The 22,964-nt window shown below is 42.5% G+C and overlaps 1 protein-coding gene across 1 annotated transcript; it reads right to left on the minus strand.

Moving 5' to 3' along the window:
- Nucleotides 1-563: 563 nt before the first annotated feature.
- rnf38 (ring finger protein 38) lies at nucleotides 564-19,215 on the minus strand. Its single transcript, XM_085912440.1, has 13 exons — nucleotides 19,088-19,215; nucleotides 17,671-18,319; nucleotides 9,637-9,695; nucleotides 5,695-5,897; nucleotides 4,327-4,702; nucleotides 4,080-4,244; nucleotides 3,751-3,921; nucleotides 3,495-3,674; nucleotides 3,291-3,400; nucleotides 3,126-3,210; nucleotides 2,889-3,010; nucleotides 2,662-2,761; nucleotides 564-2,469 (listed from the first exon to the last, which is right to left on the minus strand). Exons 2-13 carry the CDS (start codon nucleotides 18,257-18,259, stop codon nucleotides 2,407-2,409), a joined length of 2,223 nt encoding a protein of 740 aa, XP_085768566.1. The 5' UTR covers nucleotides 18,260-18,319; nucleotides 19,088-19,215; the 3' UTR covers nucleotides 564-2,406.
- Between the last annotated feature and the right edge of the window lie 3,749 nt (nucleotides 19,216-22,964).

Raw genomic sequence — 22,964 nt, forward strand, 5'->3', positions numbered from 1 at the left:
TCAAAGCTTCCCAAGACAAGTTACGATCGTTTTGATATAAAAGCTTAGAGATTGCTGATGGTATACATCAAGGGTGTCAAACTTAATTTGATCGACGACCACTTTGTAAATGCGGCTCATATATCACACAAAATCATCAAATTATCATATATTAACAAAAAATGATAGGTCCAAAGCTTTCAGATGTCAATGATAGCAGTATCTTCTATAATTGTTCGAGTGATTGTAAATAAAATATTTGGAAATATCATTTATTGCAAATGAGAAACATTTGATAGAAATTTTAGCAAGAGTCATGACAGACATTATTTGCTTTCACGGGCGACATAAAATGATGCAGCGGGCTTGAGTTTGACACCTGTGGTATAAATTTTACTTAACATTGATCGTGAATGTTTTTAATGGGTACACTATTATTGCGGTGCTGAAACACAAACTGCATAGCGCTAGCGCCCTCTAACGACCGTTGGTCCGCACCGCATTTATCCGGTTCCTTTTGGCACTTCCTCCAAGAGGTACTCAACTGCAGTCAAAAAGCTAAGACAGAAATTAAGAGAAGAATGTTAAACATTTATTATTGAATCAGCTTTTGCAATACAAAAGGGTAAGGAATTAAGGAAGTAATTGCACTACTTTATAAAGTATAACTAGTAATAACTCTCATACAAAATGTACAAACGTTCATTAAAAATGTCATCAACATTACAGGCCTTCAAATGATTTTGGTTACAGGTATAATACATATTTTAACGACTATGACACCATGTAAATGATACTATGTCATAGTGAAATAAAGAACTTGCATGTGAAAAACTCAGCAAAATGCAATAGCTCATGGTTTTAATATTGTCTGGAAAGCCATAAATAGTGGGACTGAGGTAACTAGTGTACCCAAGCCACAGAAAACAATACAACACAACTCAAAGACACGATGAATAATACATCCAGTCCCCTTTGACCCGAAAAAAAAAAAATTCTATGGATATGACAAACGATGAAGACAAAAAGCGTGGATGACATTTAAAAGAAATAACATAAAAGTAGTTTGGGAAGCCAAAATTAATTTCAATATATCAGTGTGATGACGTGTCTGGGGCAAATTGTACATTCTCTGTAAAGCATATGTTTGGTTGTCATACTGAGTCAATTCCCAATTGTGATAGTTAATTACACCACAAAACCTTTCCTGTGTCTAAGATTAATATGATTTACACTGTGGCATTAGGACATAAACCTTACAGAGAGCAGCTCTGGTGTGTTGGGAGTTAGGGAGATTGTAATGTGGCACACTCCACTTACTGGGGAAGACACAAAACAAGCAAGCTTACATAGCATAAAGTATATTATTTGCTGTTCCAAAACTCCGTCTCTCGAAGGTCAAATCACAGTGTAAAATATATTTTTTCCATCCCATACAGACTGATCTCACACAGAGGAATGCTAAAATACACATACAGAAATGAAACTTAAACGATTGTAATAACCAATTGCAATAAGCCAAGGACAGTCTGCGCCATTCAGTGGTGGGTGCGTCACTCTACGAGTTAGCATGCCATCATTATTTCAGGCCGACCCACATGGGCCAAGTCCATCCCTCGTTGGCAAAAGTCGATCGGCGCCGAGAACGTACTTACTCAGGCGCCGCGCAAGCAGACACAGCCAAATATAGGGATGAGAATGACAAATGTGAAAAAAACACTGAAAAGTCGCCGAGGCTTAACGTTGCCCGGCCAGCTGGCTGGCCGCTTCCCTTCCCCCTTCCTATATATATATATATATATAAAAAATAATAATAATTCTCAACGGATTTACACGATTCATAAAAATGATACTTTCGACGAAAAAACCCACAGAAATCCGCGGAAAATTCTCATCCCTGCAAATAAAGAAAAAATAAAAACAATAGACACACAAGAGAGTGGTGATGATCAAAATACAAACAATATGGGAGAGTGTCATTGCATTCTGTGGGACTGAAAGGCTGGCTGTCACCTATGACTCTGACAGATTGGCCTGGTCTGATATAATAATGGCATGGCGATTGACGGATTGACGCACCCACCACTGGTGCCGTTTAAGTTTTTTTTTTTTTTTTTCCAGAACAGGAAGAACAAAATCTTTGGACAGCAATTCTTCCTGCAAAGTCTGTTACTACAAGTACTGTATACAGACTCTTCTGTTTTCTACGAATACAATGTGCTGTGCGCGTTTCAAAGGCCATTTTGAGTGAAGACAGCACAGAAGGCAGAGCAGGTTGAGGGGCTTATCCCTAATTTGAAGCACTATGCAGAAAAGTGTCATAGTCCTTTTGGATGTGCGGTGAAGGAATACTGGTCTGTCTATATGCGTGATGGCCGGAGAGAAGTTCAACATTTGCCTGGTGCATCCAAAGAGAAATCGGGAGGGTCACTCAGAGTCCCGCTGGACCTCGGATGCATCGGCCCGACAGATAGGACACGTTCGATTGGCCTGGACATAACACATAATCAAGAGATGAGGGCCATGTCTTAAACTGCATCTGGTCGAAGCACAGATGAGAAATCTTGAATCAACTAGTGCACGAATATTAGCTCAGTTACAAATAAATCCCAGCATCAAAAGTATTATTATTATTCGTCATTGTCTATTATTTTGAGTTTTTTTTTTTTTAAATCTACTCACCTTAAGCCACTTGTCTACACACTTGGCATGGAACTCATGATTGCAGGGCAGAACCCTCAAGAGCTGGCGGGACTCAAAGTCACACATGCAGACCACACACCTGGGAGATGAATTGAATCATTTTTAACATGTAACACCAAAAAAGTAATCAAAAGCAAAAAGAACAATTGTCCCAAACCCAGAGTAATAAAACATTTCCACCCTACACTACTTTTTTAGACACTCACAGTGTTTGCTCAGACTGGTGGTTATTGGGGTTGAACCTGTACGATGGGAGTTGTTCTATATCAGCCTTAGTGAGGCCACGGGGCTTGGCCTCTCCAAGACGCTCTGCAAGATTCAGCAAGGCCTAGAAGTTACATATAAAACAAGAGGGCACAATGCTTAGAAAAGGAACTGTAACAGTTGCATGTTCAGCAGCACAGAGATGCTGGAAACACCAAGATCACCAATAGTCACAGTACCTCATAGTTCTCCACCTCTCCATCATCAACATCAAGCTCAAGACTAATGGCTGGAGCTACATTTGGTGGGACTGGGAGCATGGACCTGGTTAAAAGAGGAAATGGTTTCCCTGACGTCTTCTTCTGCATGGATCCAATAAAAACGATGAGGTTAAAAACACTTACAGGAAATAAGGCAGGAAGCTCGGGTGGTAGCTTGAAGGAGGCACAGCCTGCTGGGAACGAGCTGGGTAGCGCCGGCTGGTGAATCGCCGTGGCATAAAGTGTGGATAGGGCTGTCGGAGATCAGAGCCACATATTGAATTGCCGCAAATTAAACTCTAATTCTATTTTAATCCCAACATTAAAGTCCTAAATCCATGCACTTACCACCGTGAAGAGCTCTTGTGAAAGGGGGTCATGGTGTGAAAGAAACTGGAGTGGTGTGGAGGGTGGAAGGGTGGAGGGAGGCTGGTGATGATGGTGATGGTGATGACCATAGCCAAAGCCTCCACCGACTGAGAGTTGTTCTCCAAGAAGTTCAACCTCATTTTCAATCCTTTGTAAGGGCTGTGAAAAAGCATCCAATTGATCTTAACAAAGCAATGGATAATAAAGTTAAGAACAAGCAAGGTCGATTTATTACCGATCGTGGCTGTTGTGTCTGGAACGGCAAGAACTGACTGTGCGCGTGGAGGTGGGGCGGGTGATGAGCGAGATGAGGCGGAGGGGACAGAAGAAACTGAGGGTCGCTGGACAGCAGAGAGGGAAAGGCATAGGGCACTGGCAAATGTTGCATCGAACAAGCCTGTAGCATCTGAAAAAGGACACCACAAAAAGGGGAAGAAAAAAAAAAAGTGGTCAGTCAATGATCCTGACATACCACATCCTGTCACAAGGTGGCAATGTCAAACAAGAAAACGATCTCTCATCTGCAGCTCGAAGCCACCCACAGACGGACCACTGCGCTCTCACCGGGTGGTAGTGTTGTCCAGTGCTGAATACCACACTGCAGGCAGGAACTTGTTGTTGCGAAGAGCAGCTGGGGGGAAGGTGCTGACCGTTACACAGCGGCGCTGTGAGGCCGTGAGGTGCGACAGGGGTCATGGTGTAAGAGACTGGTACGCTGCCCTGCTGAAGCTGGACAGACGCAATCCAACAGTTAAAACACACGTGAAGCGGCCCGGGGGCACAGACACAAACAAGTGGATCTAAAGCATACCTGTTCATGCAAGTCCAGGACCATGGCCCCTTGCTGTGACGTTGCGTGATGCTGCTGCTGCTGCTGTTGCTGCTGATGGTGATGATGGTGGTGGTGGTGGTGATGCGCAGCTGGGTGCAGTAGTCGGGGGGATAAGGTGGGAGGATGGAATGCTCGGGGATCCTCTGAACCCCCACTTCCATGTGGAGGGGGGTGACTGTAGGTGTGCGTTGGGTACGTTTGGTGCGTCGAGGAATGTGGGTTGCGCGCGAAATTCTCATCCTGGAGCTCTGATGGCAACGGGTGGGGACCGGGACCTTGTGTCGAGGGGTGGTGATGGGGAGGCAAGTGGCGAGTCGGTCTGAGGAGGCGGCCACGCTGACGCCTGACAGGGGGGCTGGGAGGGGGATCAATTGATTACATTTAGGGATCATGCAGCAAATGGCAACATCTTAAATGGTGGTTCTGGACCTCAAGCTTCGAGTGGCTATGTTGACAGACAAAAGTTCTTCAATCCGATCAGAGTTGGGAATAAAATTATGATCCGATGCACTAGATATAGTGATTTGATTAGGACTTGCTCGTTTATGCATCACACTTTTGATCAGAACAAAATATCTTCGACATGTGCAGATTGACTAAATATGCCGGAAATAGTAGGAGCAGAAGAGGCCGGAGCGAATTTTGTGTCAACAAAATATCGTTCCCTCTATCACTACATTGTCCTAGTAAACAATTCTAGGACGCTAAACATACAAAGAAAGGAGTTTGTTGCGGAAATCATATGACTGACATTTGCCAAGGTGCATTTTTTAACTTGAGGCAATATTATTGCTATAATCATGAGGTTATATAAAAAGTCTCTAAATTTGCTATGATCGTCTGAGCAATAATTATGAACTTAACTTATGAACTTAGCTTAATTATGAACCGTGGGAAGTACCAAAAAAACTTCCTGGAACAATAATGATGAGCTCCCTTTTCTTCTTACCACACCTTTACGGTAATTAGTCTTTATTCTTCCTGTATGTGAAACACTTTCTTATTCATTGTGATATGAAAAAAGACGTGTAATTGCTTATTTTTTTGTTTACCATTGTAAAGGGGGGGGGGGGGGGGAGTATTGAGAGCAACCAAAAAAATTTAGTCAAATTCATTTTATTTGTATAATTTATTTTTTATACTTAATTTTGGTTTAGTTTTGATCTTAGTTTGAACAGGATCATTTTGTGTGACACTGATGTATTGTTTGCTTTGTGCACGACTTAAGTTTGAAAGAATCACGAGGGCTCGGCGAATGCCCGTGTGAAACTTGCAGGGTTCAACTTGGTAATGAACCGATTTTAGACGAAGAAATCAGCCGCAGTGAAAATCTTCAAAGCTACCTACCTGCGTCTGTGGCGAGCTGGTGTGAGGGATCTTTCTTGGTGATAGTGTGCGTGGGGGTGAGACGTTCTCCTACTTGGAGGTCCCAGCTCCCAAGGGCGAATGGGGGGAGAAGGGGTGGATGGCGGTGGTGCGGAAGAAGTTAGCTGTTCCAAGACAGCATGACTAGACAGCCTCTGGCGCTTTGGACTGGGGGTTTCCTCACTCTGTGGTGGGAGGGGTGGAAAAGTAGAGGCGAGAAAGGAAGAGGGAGGGTGGGAGAAAGGGGGCTGTGGTTAGTGACCCATGGCACTCCAATCAAATCAATTTCACTGTGCTCTTCCATCCTTCTGGCCAACAATCCATACAACTGCTCGGACACTAAGCGCCTTTGTGGCTCATGGCATTTCCTGTATGTGCACACCTCTGTTGGTGTGTGAGAGTGCGAGCTCATTGCACCACCAGTGCTCACGGTCGCTTCCTCTCGCAGGGGGGAAATGAGCAAAAAGGCAAGACGCGCTCTCACGGGCCCATAAGGGAGTCATTCATCCACACCCTCAACCAAAAAGATTGCGACACAAAACTGACACAAGCACATACCTACAGTCGTCATCCAGGTTTGGGATAAAGTGTAAATCCTCAGTAGGTGGTGCTATCAAGTCATCTGTGAGTCACATCACTTACAGTAAGGCAATGACTCTTACTCAGCTCCTAAGCGCGTGTGTCAGCACCCAGTCATCTTCCAGTCCACGTGCTAGACCACATGGAGTAGAATAATTTGACTCTTTGCCACCAGTGTTGCTCTTCATTCAGAATTTGGGGGGCTTGAGAATAAAGAAAATATGAACTCGAATGTCACGCAAAACCGTTTCAGTTGAAAATAGCATGACGTAGCTTCTTTAAGAATTGTAGTTATTTATTTACACTTATGTGCCAGTTTCGAATAAAAATGAGTGGCGACTCAAAATCAGTCACAGTTTAAAAGGAATTAGAACAGCATCTGAAACCAGATTATGCGCAACTTGAGAATTTCCACTCAACCTTGAGTGCACCAGGGTTTGACAACCTAGAGTAGCAGGAGAAATTTAGAGCCAGCAACTTTAACAAAACCTATCCCCCCCTTACTACCTTCTTCATATGAAGAACACATTGTCTGATTTAAAAAAAAAAATTAAAAATGACTCAGCGGCTGTGACTTTTTACTCACATACACACACAGCTCAGCAACCTTGAGCGCAGTGCAATAGCTAAAAGGAAACAGCTGGAAAGCAGGCTGCAGAGAGAAACACACATAAAACATGAACGCACGCACACATAGACACACACACACACACACACACACACACACACACACACAGTTATGGAAACGCCTCCAGACATACACAGGCACATATGGAGAGCCGCCACTGTTTGTGTTCTACAGCCTATAAAGAACAATACCTACTGTAGCTGCTTGAGGCCCACTGCGCTGTTGTAACAAGCCTGAATTTTCACTCAAGACTTAAAGACACCACATTCAGTCAGCCAAAAGTTGTGCTGTGTGCGGCAACTTTAAATGAATGAATGAATGCAGCCTTTTGGTAATTTATGTAACTAAAATAACTTCATAAACTTAACATCAGAATGATCTCAGCACAATTCCCACTGGTTCAATCAATCAGATGAGATCTTTGAAATACAAAACATGACATGTAGTTTTTCACCACATAATGATGTTGGCCTACATACATTAGACAGTCTTAACAACTACAACCCATCGCCCAAAATAACCGACAAGAATGCATTCGTCAACAACAGCCCCAACGTTTTATGACAGCAGGTGAAAGTCAGAAAGGGTTTGTTGTTGTTTTGTTTTTAAGCACAGTGTGCAGCATTGAAGCGGAGGGCCAGACAGTCATCGATGTTACTGTGTGTGTTCCTTTTTTTTGTAAATCATTTTCATGCAATACAGCAGTGACCTAAATTTGGACCCAAGTCATGTGCTACTTATACTTAATGTCTTATGAGCAACTGAGTGTTTGTCATTGTTTTATCAGATTAAGTTTTGTGGTGTACATATACAGCATTCCTGTGAGGAAAAAAAAAAATGCTTTAAATGCTACCAAGCATGTATTGCGCAATATTACTTCATTTACTGTACTTCTTAGAGGCAGGCACCTGCATTCCACCCCCACACTGGAATCACCTTCCTGTGCCTCTTTTACCACCCCCTCTTCTGACCCCCACACTCTGCATCCTCCATTCTAAGCTCACCCCAACCCCAAAACCCTTGGGACAACCACTATGCCCATTTTCATATTCAAGCAAGCCTCTTCCATCCCGAGGATGACATCCACCCCTCCCTTCCACAGATGCTACCAAAACCCTCCTCGACCACCCCCATCCCTCGCACCAGCACTCTAACACCAGATAAGCTTAATTCCTCTATAGTCTCCCCTTATCCTTGCGCTTTCCCCTTTTGCAACGCATGCCTCTCCTATCCAAGACGCGGCCTGAAATTTGAGGGAACATGACAAGAGTTTTTTAGATAACATGGCTGTGTGTCACTCTCGCACACAAACGCACGCACGCACACACACGCATTGCCCATTAGTATGAAACTTTGATGGGCCTGCCTACCAACGTTATGGGGAGTGAGGTCTTGTCAGACAAAGAGAGAATGTGTGTGTTTGTGAGTCCTCCAGCAATATGGCTTTACATGGGCTTATGTTGGACCAGAATGCTCTCTCAGAACACACTTCTCGTCCAGACATGTTTCTAAACCCAAAAATGCCACGGTCTACGTAAAAGGGGGGAGAGAAAAAAAAAAAACATGTCTGCTGACAGAAGATGAACACACGCAGTTCCTTCCAGCACAGCTTAGAAACACTGTGATCTGCACTGGGGGTGATAATACAGCACATTCTGCAATGTGAGGACCACAAACACACTTCCTTGTTGCTTTTTTTATTTTGCTCTGTGCACATTTAGTTGAGAGCAAACCTGAGGCAGCAAAGATATCCTGAAGCATAAGAACAGACACACCCTGCCATGCTCTGCTTGGCTATGTCCACACTTGCATACATGGACTAACTGCAGCAGGCAGCTGTTCAGACCTCGCTTTCAATGCCGCCATCCAAATTAGATGGAAGGCTGAGACACACCTTAGTAAAAGAACAAGGACCAAGTTGAAGTTTGTCAGTCGAAAATTGTGGGTGCGGCGCAAATAAGGTTATTTGCTTGAGCAAAATCATTATTATTTGCATGCATGCTTCCACAAACACCTATTCCTCCCTCCCCCACTTATTCTCTTTCTATTAACGAGATTTGAAAGCTCATTTTGTTTCATCTGCCACTGTTTCTCTCTTCCTTCCCCTCTCTCACTCCAAGCAAGCCCCACAGCTGGAAGTGAAATCATTAGCAAAGCCCCCTCCCTGCTTTTGGCCTCATGCGACCACCCTTCCTCCCCTCCATGCAAGCTCTTTGCAACACCTTCCTCAGCATCCTACCCACCTCTTCTTTCCTCCACTGCTTTGCAATCAATTGGCCTGCTTTAAATATGCACATTTGATGATTTTTACTATGTTGCTGTATTTTCTTTTTATGAAATGCTATCAATATCCCTTGAAATGTAAATAAATTTGACCATGTCCTTACAGAGTAACATGAGTCAAAGAAAGGAAAAGACATTCAATGTGTGAAGCATAGAATTCCTATACATTTACAGCCATCTAGCAAAATGTGAATACTTGTTTTCTTTGCCTTTTTAAAAAGTTTCATACTTAGTGACAATCTTATCAAAGATGGCCTCTGGCGATCCTAGACAGAGAATATTGTAATGTGCATGCCGCCTTTTCAAAAAAAAAAAAACATTCACTTTGATACCAAAAGTTGATTTCCAAAAGTTATAGTTGGCAATGGACTGCCAAAACAGTATTGTCGATCAACTTTCAGTAAGAAATATAAAATTTAAAAAAAGCAGCTTACCTTGTCCCTCTCCCTGTATGTATGCTCTTGGTGGCAATGGTAAGACACATCTGAGGCTCCTACAAAAAGTAAAAAGAAGAATTCAACACAGTGGGAACAAAGCCTGCATCTGTAACAACAACATCCGTAACAAAATGAATTTCACACATTCATGTGGAATGCCATACTATATGCCAAAAAGAATCAAGAAATAGGACCGACCAGTCATGATTCAGAAGATCAAAAATAAAATTTCAACACGATGACGCCATTACATGAAATTCATTCTCTTGTTTATCTCCAGCTACAATTGAACATTTAATCCTTCTGTTGTTTCTGTTGACTCTTACGTCACAGGGGGGAAAAAAAACTGTTGTTTGTGCAAATTGGACCTTTGTGTCGCACAAAAGTGACCAAAACACATATGGTACAGTCTTGTCTCGGATCAGCAATACAACACACACACACACACACACACACACACACACACACACACACACACACACACACACACACACACACACACGCATGTAAAATCAACAAGGTAATCCCGGTTTAGCGAAGCTTTCTGATGATACCGCCAGTTGCATCATGGCTAAGACTTTTACTCGTTTGTTTTTTTCCCGCTACAATCCTTTCATCTTTTTATTGTCTTATCTATTTTATTGTCTCTTCTATTCTAGTCTGGCTTTTGTTTTGCCTTTGCCATGAACGCACGCGTGGTTTAGCTGGGGACGTTCTCACCACAGATGGTGGCACTAGAATACAGTCCAAGGGTAAGCACTCCCAAGGGTGCACCACATACAGCTACCGTTACTATAAGAACATTGAACTAAAAAAGAAAAAACATACCCAAAATGTCTTTTAAAAGATGTTTTTTTTTCCACCTAATGGCAGTTTGTTTGCAGAACTCTTTCGGCTCTAGTGCTCCCCTTTGAAGAAAATCCATGATTGACAACAAAGGAGTAGGCGGACTAACGTTTGAACCACTAAATTCCTCGCTCCTTAAGCGAGCCTTTCCGCTCCTACTCCACTCCCCAGAGCACAAAATGCTAAACGAATGGAAAAGGTTGAGGTAAGTAAAGCTAACATTAACGTCGAGAAAAACCAGTATTAAACGTGTGTTTTCATTTAGATGACCCGGGCCAGCGGACTGGTGAAGTATTCATGGGATTCAGTGACTGCATGTGCAGAACACTCATTCACCACTCACAATAGGCAAAAAGCCCTGCTTGCTTCCTGAATAGGCGCTCGCTTGCACATTGTCGGAGTCCGGTAAATTGAGTCGGAGGCCAGTCATTCAGTCACAGTCACCCTTGGGAGCGCAGAAGTTAGAGAACAGGTTTGGAACGTCTAGATGACATCATGTCCTCTGTTGGATGAACACAGACTGCATATAGCAAACACACTCTGCTGAGGGGAGCTTAGAACAGTAGGTGGAAAAAGAAGGAATGAATCAAATGACATTTTAAATCACACGTGAAATGTTCCATGTGCATCGTCTGCGGTCTTGAGCTCCTTTTACGCCGCAACCTTATGTCTCCATTATTCTCAAGCAGGAGCTCCAGGAGAGAAACAAATAGCAATGTGTTCCAATTCAGAAAAACAGACTCAGTTCTGCCAGCTCCCAGCAAAAACTCACTTTGGCTCGTGTTGAGCCTCACTGGCAAGAGAACTTGTTGAGCTTTCTACCAAGTGACTGGCGCGATTTACAGCTGAAAAAAAATATGCAATATTTTCAAACAGATCGTCCAATCACATCTCTGAAGGTAGATATGTACGACCTACTTACTGTATGTGACAAGCGTGAATCTCGTGAACACCATAGGGAGGGAGAGAGGCAATGGACAAGGTTGAAAATGCAGTGAGAGTGACAAAGGTGGAGGGAAAAAGTCAGAAGAGGGAGAGATAGAGTTGAGGGAGTTCAAAAAACAGAAGGATGGAGCGAGGTGAGAGAAGAGAGCAGGGGCACTGGATGGGGGTTGTGGCTTCCCCTCTTGACTGCTATTGATTTTCTGTATGCCTCTGAGTGCATCAGCTATTTCTATCTATTTCCTTCACCTCTCCTCCCTTTTTTCATCCCACTCTGCTCTTCCCTTAGACACCCCCATCACTTCATCACCCTCCCCTTTTTTCCCCTATCTGCCATCCTGACTCTCTCTCTCTCTGTGCCATGCACCCCTGCTGCTTCATTTCACAGCATCCACTATCTATGCTTTGCACTAACACATCATCTGTGTCCACCTCTTTTCAGCATCTAACGGGCCACTTTCTTTCAGGTCAATGACAAGGAGCTGATATTTGGTGGTCAAATGCACTCAATATCCATCCACATCCTTAGTTACACATGGGCAACTAAACAAAAAGAGTTTCTTGTACAGACAACTAGAGCACAGACCTCAGCTCAAATTCAAATTTGGACAAAGGATGAAATCAGGATTTGGACCATTTTCAGTCCAACAATGGCACTAAATAATTCATTGAGAGGAAGGGATATTTTACAATCATCACCGGTTGTCACTGGAGTGTGAAGTATTTTATCATTGTCTTGAAACACTGCTGCAAACCTTAATCATAAATTGGACAGAAAGTTCTATTTACACATGTAATTAATGAAATGTAAAGAGGAGATATTGATTGAGCATGTGACAAGCGCAAGTTAACGTCGACACACATCAAACTATCTCCTGAACACACGTCAAAGCGCACTTCACACCTTGGTCACACAAGATAGGTGGCTAGGTAACATCTGCCCAGGCTTTACCTGCCCGTGAATCTCACCTTCTGCCTCTCCCCTATTCAAGCGCTCACCGTTTGTTTCAGTAACCCCACCGATTTCTTACGTCTCCAATTCCTAATAATTAATCATGAAAAATAAACGAAAGGCTTTCTGTTTGTTCACTCTTAGGTAAAAGACGTTACGCTGTCAAATGTCTCCACCAAACCCATTTCCTGGATGAAGCAGTGACAGCTGGGGCTTGTGGTTTATTACATATGGAAAAAATGTCCCCTAAACAAAAAAGCCTAGTTGATCTACATTTACTACCCGTCGGACTACGTCGCAAATCACGACGTCAACTAAATTCCATGAGTTGATCTTAACTTTATTTGACTGGTGTGTCTGTTTGGTATGTCATCCATCGGCTTTCTCTTGCTTCACCTTCCATCCGGTTATTGACTAACGTGCACAGACAGGACAATTTCTGCTGTTATGCAATTTCCTATGCAAGTACGTTTCTGTCAGCGCTTATCAGCTTAAGCCGACCACGCAACAGGCAAACTGTGGATGCACGCAAACACACACCTAGCACCGGCATACCGAGAAAACACACCCATAAGGAAGTCTATGATTTCCTCTGCCAGTGAACACAACTCTTAATTGATTCTGTACAAAGCAGGGCAGAGATTTAATACCTTAGTCCACATTTTGAAAGTGAATTAGATCTAAAATGGCTATATAGCCCCAAAAAAGCACCATTTTTTTTACCAATATTAAGAAAATGATGGCACATTGAAGATGAAATGTGATGGTTCAGCATGATAATTACTCAAAATACCCATCTAACAGTGTTATTCTCCCAAACCAGATCAGAGTCCATACGTTTGACCCAGGGCTAATTTGAGGTCTCGTATCTTCCCCCGTGATGCTCTCATCAGAGTGCTTTGCTTTTTATCCGGAGCGATGACGGGAACTCAGACTACTTGGTCAACCCAAGCTAAAGAGGTTTACTTTTCCAAACCAGAGGGGGTTGCCTGGGCGACAAGACAAAGGAAAGAACAAAACAGAGTAGTACATGTTTCCGCTTCTGTAGCAAACAGAAGGATGGAGCGGGTAGGCAGCGAGTGGTGGAATAAAGGTAGAGTGGCACAAGGGCCTGTCCCTATGGTGCTCCGGGCAGTCCATTAAAACGATCTTTCCATTAGACAAATGTGCACGAGAAGGCCAGCAAAAATAGACCAGAGGAGCACAGAAAGGGTTGCCTGATCCAAAGGCAACCAAGAGATGAACGTGAAAGGGAAAAGACATGCTGGGCCAGAATAAGACCAGATGACCAATTAGGGAAAAATTTGGTTCTTATAAAGTAGGACCAATCCAGCAGCCTCCCGCACTTTGTCTCAGATTTTTAGATATTTTTCTTTACAGGTTATCCATGAGATGTTTCTAATGTAAAATGGGTCATCTTGACTCAACACTGATATAAATATTATTGTCCGAAATAAAAGCTCAGATTATTACATAAGTCTTATATGCCGCCCGTAGACTGAAATGTTCGCGTGCAATTTCAAGCGAGCCGTCGTCTCTCCATCTTCAGGAGCTATAAACACCTAAGTACTCTAGCGTCAGACACACTTGGCTCTTCAGTTTTGTGTGATCAAGTAACAAGAGGGTCTCACAATAGGAAGTGGTGACAGCTCAAGAGTGTTGATGGCCAAAACTGTTAGGAAGATAAGAGGTCTCCTATTCACACACACAAAAAATGTGTGTGGATACAAGAAAACCCCAATCTATCAAATAAATATTTGAATAATACCTTAAACTGGTTGCCAGTCAGTCATAGGGCACAAACAGAGACAGACAACCAAACAGCGTCACTGAGGGGGAACTAAACACACATTGGCTGCACAGACCCATCAATGACTTAATTATTAATATGACATAATATCAAAAAGGATAAAGAAAGCATACTTCCACAATACATTCCAAGAAATTTCAGCCCAAAAAATTTTAAAACACTGGAAAAGAGAGGGACAAACTGAAAGTACAGTACTGTACAGAATAACATTAGGTTCCACACCTCATGCAGGTGAATAGACTTGAAATGTCAACTCGCCTCTCAAGCCCGGTTCATTTTGAGAGTGGGGAGAGGCTGAAATAAAGAGAGACAACCGGCCAGCTGCCACAATGGCCATATGAGACTGTTCAATATGCTAAAACATCTTTTAACCAAAAAGAAACAGATGAATCTTTTATAAGAATTTGTGTCATGAAAGAGATGTATGCTTTGCAAGCCTTTGAATATTTGCTAATAGCATAATGCTAATGTCAAGCATTAAGAGGGATTTGCCTGTTGATTATTCTGAATGGTGTATCAGGCCTGTTTGAAGGTTGATTCATTTGAGTTTGGCTTTGTTCACTTCATGTTCCTATTCCATCATAAGATATTTTTTTTGCCACCATTTTACGTATAATAAAAGCTAGTCCCTGACATGTTTGACAACAGCCATTGAAAAAGCAAAGACATGCAGAAACGAGGGGAACTAAATTTGGTGCTGTGGTGATGAAGGTTTTGGCTCATTATTCAAGTACATGCCCACTTTGTTGTTACTACATGCCCACTCAGCTCGGCAAAAATGGCTGCCGGCAAAAACACACAGCGCCTAAAACTGCATCAGCTCCTCAATCTCAGTACAGGAGTTGAAGAAGAAACTACATGAATTTATTTATGGAGAGACTCCTAAGCATTTCAGAACCAGACGTTTTGCACATTTCCTGGTGGCTGGCTACGTCAACATAAGCTTTCACATACGCTATAAATATATTTCCGGGTTTTAAGACACCAAAACACACCCGATGATCAGTTTGCTCTGGCGTCTGAGGTTGCACAGTTTCTCCATGGAGTTATACCCATGTCTAAAATAAAACAATGAACGAATAAATGAATAAAACCGGAGACCGCGACTTGGTTCAGGCTGCTCAATCCCCCTCTGAAGCTCGTTGGGCAGCAGAGAGAGAGAAAAAAAAAAAAAAAAAGAGAGTTGCTTTTTCTTTTAGGTCATCATATTAAGTTTCGTTGTGATGGGTGATCAATCTAGTAACGTGTACAATTACTCGATTTATCTAACAAATACACATTTTTGGTAACAATGAGCTCAATAGAAAATAATACTTGGATTAGAACCTTTTCAAAATAATTTTAAACAAAAATTTGATGTGTGTATTTATGACTCCTGCATGACAGAATGAATTGGGACGTTGCCGTATAGGAGTCTTAAACTGGACATGTGACTTATGCATATAGTAAAATGGACCCCACTACTCACGGGGGATAGGCACCAGGCTGGCTTCCGAATAGCCAAAATCCACATGGGCTACTGTATATCTGACGCCCACTAACATTCATTGATTTTCAACCCAAAACCTTTCACTAAAAAAAAAAAAAAAAACCATTCAAAATGCATTTTGAGGCACTTTGTAGAATCACACAAAATGGAAAGCAGCAGGAGTATTGATTAGTAGACCCACACTTGCATTAGACATGGAACTGAGAAACTTCTCAGTGCAGCAAAAGAAAGTTAATACAATGGTTACATATAGACAGGGAGTGCCAAAATCTTTAAGTGGCTGTCAAAAGTAATTTGTGCCGTATGAAATACGGGGCTTCAAAGTCTTATTTCACTGAGCCGATCAACATGATGGTTGCTGATGTAGCTCATCAGAGGCATGTTTTTATATTACGCATACGTACACTAGTGTACAATTTACCATCCAAATGTAAGAAAAGGTAACTGGCCTACAATCTACTTTACTTCACATACAACCGTCAAATATATTTCCTAATACATGGTTTCAAGAATCTGAGCGAAACCTTTCCTCTCGACACAGCATGTAGGCTACTCAAAATCTTACAGCAAGAAGTACACACTTGCTGGGTTTGCAGCCAAGTCGTACAAATCTAATAACTACAGTATGAGTGACGCACAGCATGACCATCTAGGACAGCTGGGTGTTGATTGTGAAAAGCCATGAAATCTCTTGAAAGCAATACGACATTAGATTTTATGATTGGGTTGTATTGAAAAAAAGTGCATTAGTTGAGTATTTAGTGTCAGATTATTATGCTAATTAAAAGAAAGACAGGATGCTGAATTATCCGCTACATAAATTTTGGTACAACAAATTGCAAGTACAAATAATTTTGTCTTTCACAAACTGTCCTGGTGGGATCAAAATGGATTAAATAAAAATCACATCTTTAAAAGGCGTGCTATTTAAATTTTCTGTGACTGCGTCCAAACGACTTTCCTTGAAGCAATGTAATGCACGCACATTCGCATCGGCTTTAGGCTACGACAGTTCACATTGTACAGACTGCTGTAGTTCAATTGCCTTCTGTGTTGCTAACAGTAGCCACACATCCAAACTGCAGCCCTGTTGCAAAACACAAACCCATGCTATTTAAATTCTATTACAGTATGCACATTTTGCCATGTTAGTCTACAGATTGAATTAAAAAAAAAAAAGTCAAATAATCCCACTAAACCACGTGTCTAAATCAAGGCCCAGGGCCCATATCCGGCCCACTGCACCATTTCTTGTGGACCACTAAAGCAATTCACGTGTGTCAATTTCATGTTTCTTACTAAATTGATTTGTTCTTTCTATTTTGGCAGAAAAAACACATCAGATTTTTTTTTTTTTTTAATTATTCTTGACCTGATAAAGTTTTTTTTTCTCCACCCACATAAACTGAATTTGCCATCCATTTTCTATATAGCTTATCCTCATTATGATATGTATGACCAGAAGCCAATTTCACTTGAATTAAAGTGAGAAGCGGGGAGAACCTAGGCAAGTTGCTCAACTTGCATGCTGGCAGTGGGTGTTCAGTAACAAATTGTCATTTGCCTCTATGTGTCCCGGTGATTGACAGGTGACCAATCCAGGGTATACTCTGTCTTTTGCCCAAAGTCAGTTGAGATGGGCTCCAGGTCCCTGCAACTAACTCAAAAGGATGATCGGCATAGAAAATAAATGGATGTGTGTAGATCTTTTGCACTTGGTTACCACTAATGAACATGATTTGTTTTCAAAGTATGCATGTAATAAAAAAATGTATTCTGTACAATTAATGAACAATAAAATGCAGTTGCAATTGTATGGACGTAATAACAAAGATATAAGTACAAATTTTTCACAATGATTTGCAATGACAGCTTGACACCCCTCCACAAAAGTAAATCCCGACTTAAGTGAACACAATATGGTAATGTTTCACAAACTGTTTATCTTTGTATATATTCTAAATATTCATAAACACATACACAGCAGTGTACCTTCAGTTGGGATGCGGAGAGCTCCAAGAACAGGGGGAAGCCTCTGGATGCCAAGGGAGGCGTTACTTCCCAGAGCTCGCTGCTGGATCTCTGCTTGGCTGCTGTGAGCCCCAAGGGGAGTGCAACCACCGGCACTGTGCTGCTGCTGCTGCTGCTGTTGTTGCTGCTGCTGCTGCTGATGATTCTGCTGGTTAGTTCCTATCACTCCGCTGCCAGTAATTCCATTCCCACCATTATACTGCTGGTAATATCCAGACCGGGACCGCGATCGGGTCCTGGGGGGCTCCATTGCCATTTGGTGGCCGTGGAAGGGGTGGAAGAGAAAAGAGGAGGACGCGGCTGGAGACTGCGGCGGAGAGCTGTCGGTGAATGCTGGCTGTAAGCTCCGACTGCCGCTGTGGCTGTAACTATACCCCCCGACGCCTCTGGCCCCCTCCGCGCCCCCGTACTCTGTTCGCTCCGCCGACTCCGCCGCCCCCGCCTCTTCAAATAAATCAGCCCCTTTAGGGACCGGTTCAGGGGTGGAAGGCAGCCGGGGGCACACTCTGGGCTCTTGAGTCGTCGGCTGGCCAGTGGCTGCGATTGGCATTTCCTTTTGGGGGATTTCCTCGGCTTCCTCTTTTCGACTGGTTTGCACTTAGATAGGATGCTTGTCGTAGTTGAGACACAGTTAACAGAAAAAGAACCACAGTTAACATCACATTGCGACTGTCAAAAGACCATTTCATACTTTCCCTACAGCTTTAAGATATAGTTGGTGTGATCAAGTAAACAACGTCGTTCACTCTTTAAATCGAAGTGGGTTAAAAGACGACTAAAACTATCATCCATCTTCCCGCATACGTGAAAATACTCACTGAACAACTTTTAAACATAAACATGTGATAGAGTGATGTGGCTCGCTCGCTCCCAGGCTGTGATCTTGTTGGGAGCTGGCTAACGTTAAGTGCGCTTAACACACTGCTTTCTAAATATATTTCATATAACTACGCATTCGCTTTCTCATCCTAATTGATTCCCGAACTGACTTTATTACAAGTTTGATCACTTTAGCAACAAATTAAACTTGTTACGCGGGTCTACGTAGTGCCGTTCGCTAGCTTGAAAAGATATCGCAACCCCTCCTCCTACAGCGACCAACACGATTGGGGGGGGGGGGGGATCCAGTTGCTTGCCACCCACGCCTAAAATACCTTTAAACTGCGTGGTTGTGAGCGAAAAGGAGAAAAAAGGAGGAAAACTTTAGAGTTAGTCGAGCCAACTACAATCGCCGGTCACGTTTCTTTGCTTAACAGGGGTAAAGACATAAAAGAGGGCAATCAAAAAGTCGCCAGCCTGAAATTACAAAGAAATAACGAACGGTATTTATGGTTTATCGTCTTTTCTGTAATCTTCCCGAGTTTTTCCGACTACCAACCTGCAACGTGATCTCGTGGACTCGTACTCCTGACTTCAATCTGTCGATATTACAGCGTGTGTGTATGTGTGTCTGAGCTCCGAGTGTTCGCTTGGTGTCAGCGTGAAATGTGACAGACCGTCAACGCTGGTCGGATTGTAACAGACCAGAGCAATAGATTGCCGATTTGTCCATTACTCACGCCACATATCCTGATAAATGTTCTCAGATCGTGAAAAAACATAGATATACAACTCCAGTGGGCATAATACGTTGTCATATAATCTCATATTCGAAATAACAAACGTATGAGATAAAACGAAGGAGCATTTATATCTACGTTCGATTAATAGTGTCTGTTAAATCGGAAGCTGGATGGCAAAGAGGCAGGCTAAAAGGGGCTTTAAATTATTTATTTACAAATACCAAGCCTACCGATTGCAGCTGTTTCATCCAGCGTTGGAAGTTTGTCGTAGATATTTGTTGTGTTCGAAAAAGTTTCATGCAATTTCCTATTGCTGGATAGTAACACAAAGATACTTAACAAGAAATACTTAGATCGGATCACATGTTTAGTTCTTGCCACGTTTTACCGTTCGGGTAAAAAAAAAATTCTATATAGAGCTGAGTACGGAATCCGAGCGTAAGAAATACACTTTTTTTTTCCAGTCAAAATATTTCAGATCAATGTCACAACTATGTACTCTGGCTTGCAGTCGGGCCTAGATTCTAGGCTCTATATATACATACAGTACGTTTGTGTGTGTGTAATTTTGTGTGTTTGCACTTAACCCATCCCATTAAAACCAGCCCAGCCCAGTTTAACTCTCAACATTATTCTCTTGGTTTTGCTCAGTAATTTCACACTCATCAGAGCCACTCCTAATACACACATCCACAGACATTCTCTCCTCATTACGCTCCCTTTTCCGACTTTGATGATATGCAAATAACCCTCCACCCTACCCTCCTCCTCCTCCTCTTGCTCCCTCCTTCTTCCTCCATCCTCCCTCCTATTTCTCTGCCTCAAGCAACAACACACACACGCACATACGCACCCATCACACAGGCTAATGCGCTGTGGCAGTGGCCACAGACAGGCGGGGAGGATCAATTTCTTACCCAGTGTGTTACCGATATTCATAAGATAAGGCCATGAAGAGGGAGGGAGGGAGGGAGGGGAAGTAGGGGGATGCTGCAGAGATGGGAGTAAGGAAGATGGCGAGTGGGTGTAATGAAGGGGAGGGATGGAGCCGGAGGAAAGGGTGTCCAGGAAAAAGGGATGAGTGGGAAGAAAAGGGAGTTGTGAGATTACACGGGTGAGAAAAGTGGTGGAAATCTCACGGGTGCGCCGATGGGTGGATGCAGGATGAGTAAGTGGGTTAGGGTAGTAGAAAAGGGGGATGGGGTGTAGAGAGGACTCTGGGGGATGGGGTAGGGAATGGATGGGGTGGTAAGGGAAAACCAGGGATGTGTGTTGTGTGTGCGTATTTGGGTGGATGGCGGGGGGGGGGTCCATTTCGCTGATGTGCTCTCTTATTGGCTTGTTCAAAAGCTTGGGGAGGGGCAGTCACAAAGCATACCCTCCCCAGCTGTATAGGAAGTATGAGAAACAAAGCGTTTGGCGAGGGGGGGGGGGGGGGTATGTTTTAATGTTGATTTTCTGGTCTAATTAAATTCCAAAATGAATGGTGCTTATCAGATACTAGTCGGTATAGAGACAAAGACACTGGCTTTTGTTTGAGTGAAAGAATTCTGCACATGCATGAGTTCTTGATCTATTATTTTAATTTATTTGAGACAGAAAGGCACAATTGGTAATGCGCAGGAAAAAAAAAACCATCAGAGTTTTTAATACTGTATAAGCTGCAACATTAACTACAATGTATAAAAACTGCCTTTACAAAGATCATAGATCTTATCAGCATAATATAATTAAGAGTAAGCACAAATTTAAACTGCACTGAATTAAAAAAAAATCACACAGAATAGAAGCAGGGTTGGTGCTACGCTGGGGGGTTTTGGGGGGGCTTTACATCCATTAGAAATGTGTGTTGCCCGATTTGAGCCCCTCCAGAATTTTATTGAATATGTTTATGAATTCTTCCCCCCGGTACCGGTCAAGGCCTCTGTTAGTCTCGAGAGACAATAATAATCATCATCATAATAATCATAATAATAATCCTGGAGCCGTCCCTGAGCAGAAGGCAGAATGGAAGCTATGTGTTTGTGCAGGCCAGTTGAACTCTGCCTGCTAAACCAGTCTGCTGACTCAGAATGAGTGACAGACATGGAAAATAGCGAATACGATGCATGTGTGTTCACAGCTGAAGAGAGAGCAAATTGAGAAAAGTTAAGACAAAAGAGTAGAATGACAAACACCTCCCAAAATAATCATAATAAAATAATCCAAACAGACATACAGTACATACAGGCAATAAGAAGAGAATGGTCAACATAGTAATAAGGGGGGAGAAACTCCAGCTTTCTGTGGCTTGGACAGAGTAAAGCAGAGACACATTGCCAGACATGGAACCCTGGGTTCATTGTAAAACCTGGTAAAAAAGAACATCACATATTCTAAAATAATAATATAAAAAGGCAAAGAGCTATGCTAAGAATGCACTGGCATGAAGCAACATATTTCATTTGTTCCTTTTGCATTGCCTGCCTCTCGACGTAGGTTAGAGCCTCTGTTGACGTAGGTTAGAGCCATTCTGCATACTGCATTGGGAATTCAATCCAGTGTAATCAATCACACATAGCTTGAGCCTGGTCATTTGAGTTTTAAAATTATTGTTACAATTCACTGTTCACGTTATAACATCACAAAATGATGTACAGTAGATAGACATTAGAACATAAATATACTGTGTATGGATACATTTCAAGCCCTCGCCACTGAATTCTGGCTTGTATATAAAGGGAAATAACTGCATTCTCACTTTAGTTAACAAATATTTGCGTCCAAATATTGTGATTATTTGTGTCAAGCAAGTTAAGTATTCCTTTTACATGATGTGAATGCTGCTACAAACAATACTGAAACTGCTTTGCCTTATCATGTTTTGGCAAACAAATGACCCTATAATGCAATCTAATTGACCCAGCCACTCACTTGTGCAAGTAAAGGATCAGTTCCACGATAATATCACTACATATAAGAATCTAGGGATTTGGCAGATTAAAACGGAAAAACAAGGATTTATTTCTCAACTTTTCCGTCCACTGACAGCCAAAGTGGAGATTATAGTCTTTAGATTGTCACAGAGGGGGGTATAGTGAAAAACACCACATTTTGTTGTGAGCGCTACTTGCATCATAACATAAACGAGTATGCTTGAGCATCGATGCTTTTCTAATTCTCAGAGTTTTTCCACATTTCGTTTTTGCTAAAACGATATACGCTGGTGTAAACTAATCCTAGAGTTTTTTACATTGTTTTGAATAGGTAATTAGTATTCTAAGTACTTGTTTTCCATGTGTTTTAAGATGCAAAGCCATGTCGGAACAGTGTAGGGATTCCGATTCCTACACCTGCTAATGAGTGGATGCGAGCGGCTGAATAGAGAAAGACGAGGCTCTCCAGGGCTTTAGTTAAGTGTGAATGTATCTCGACACATTAAAAGTACATTTATGTGTGGGCAGAAGACCCCCCCCCCCTATTCTCAAAGCACTGGAGGGTTCGGCCTTGGCAAATTTCAAGTCACCAGAGGAGATGAAGAGAAGCGCCAGCCAGTTCCGCCTTTTCTCTGCAAGGCCTGCCTGGTGGTTAACGGCATTCATTCAATGTTGTTGCAAATCCTACTCACAGATCTATTCCCACATTTCTCCATCCAGTGTGTTGGTGTATCTCATGTGACTTGGCAGAAGTGAACCTTGCATTTGCAGTGTGCCA

The sequence above is a fragment of the Syngnathus leptorhynchus genome, chromosome 5 (genome assembly GCF_054491065.1).
Source record: "Syngnathus leptorhynchus isolate UIUO chromosome 5, UIUO_Slep, whole genome shotgun sequence".
Taxonomy (NCBI): domain Eukaryota; kingdom Metazoa; phylum Chordata; class Actinopteri; order Syngnathiformes; family Syngnathidae; genus Syngnathus; species Syngnathus leptorhynchus.

Coding starts and splice junctions, on each gene's coding strand:
- rnf38 (XM_085912440.1), bottom strand. CDS start 18,259: ATGCCAATCGCAGCCACTGGCCAGCCGACGACTCAAGAGCCCAGAGTG. Junction 3,922..4,079: donor CTGGACAACACTACCACCCG/GTGAGAGCGCAG, acceptor GTCCTTTTTCAG/ATGCTACAGGCTTGTTCGAT. Junction 2,470..2,661: donor GTGTAGACAAGTGGCTTAAG/GTGAGTAGATTT, acceptor TGTTATGTCCAG/GCCAATCGAACGTGTCCTAT.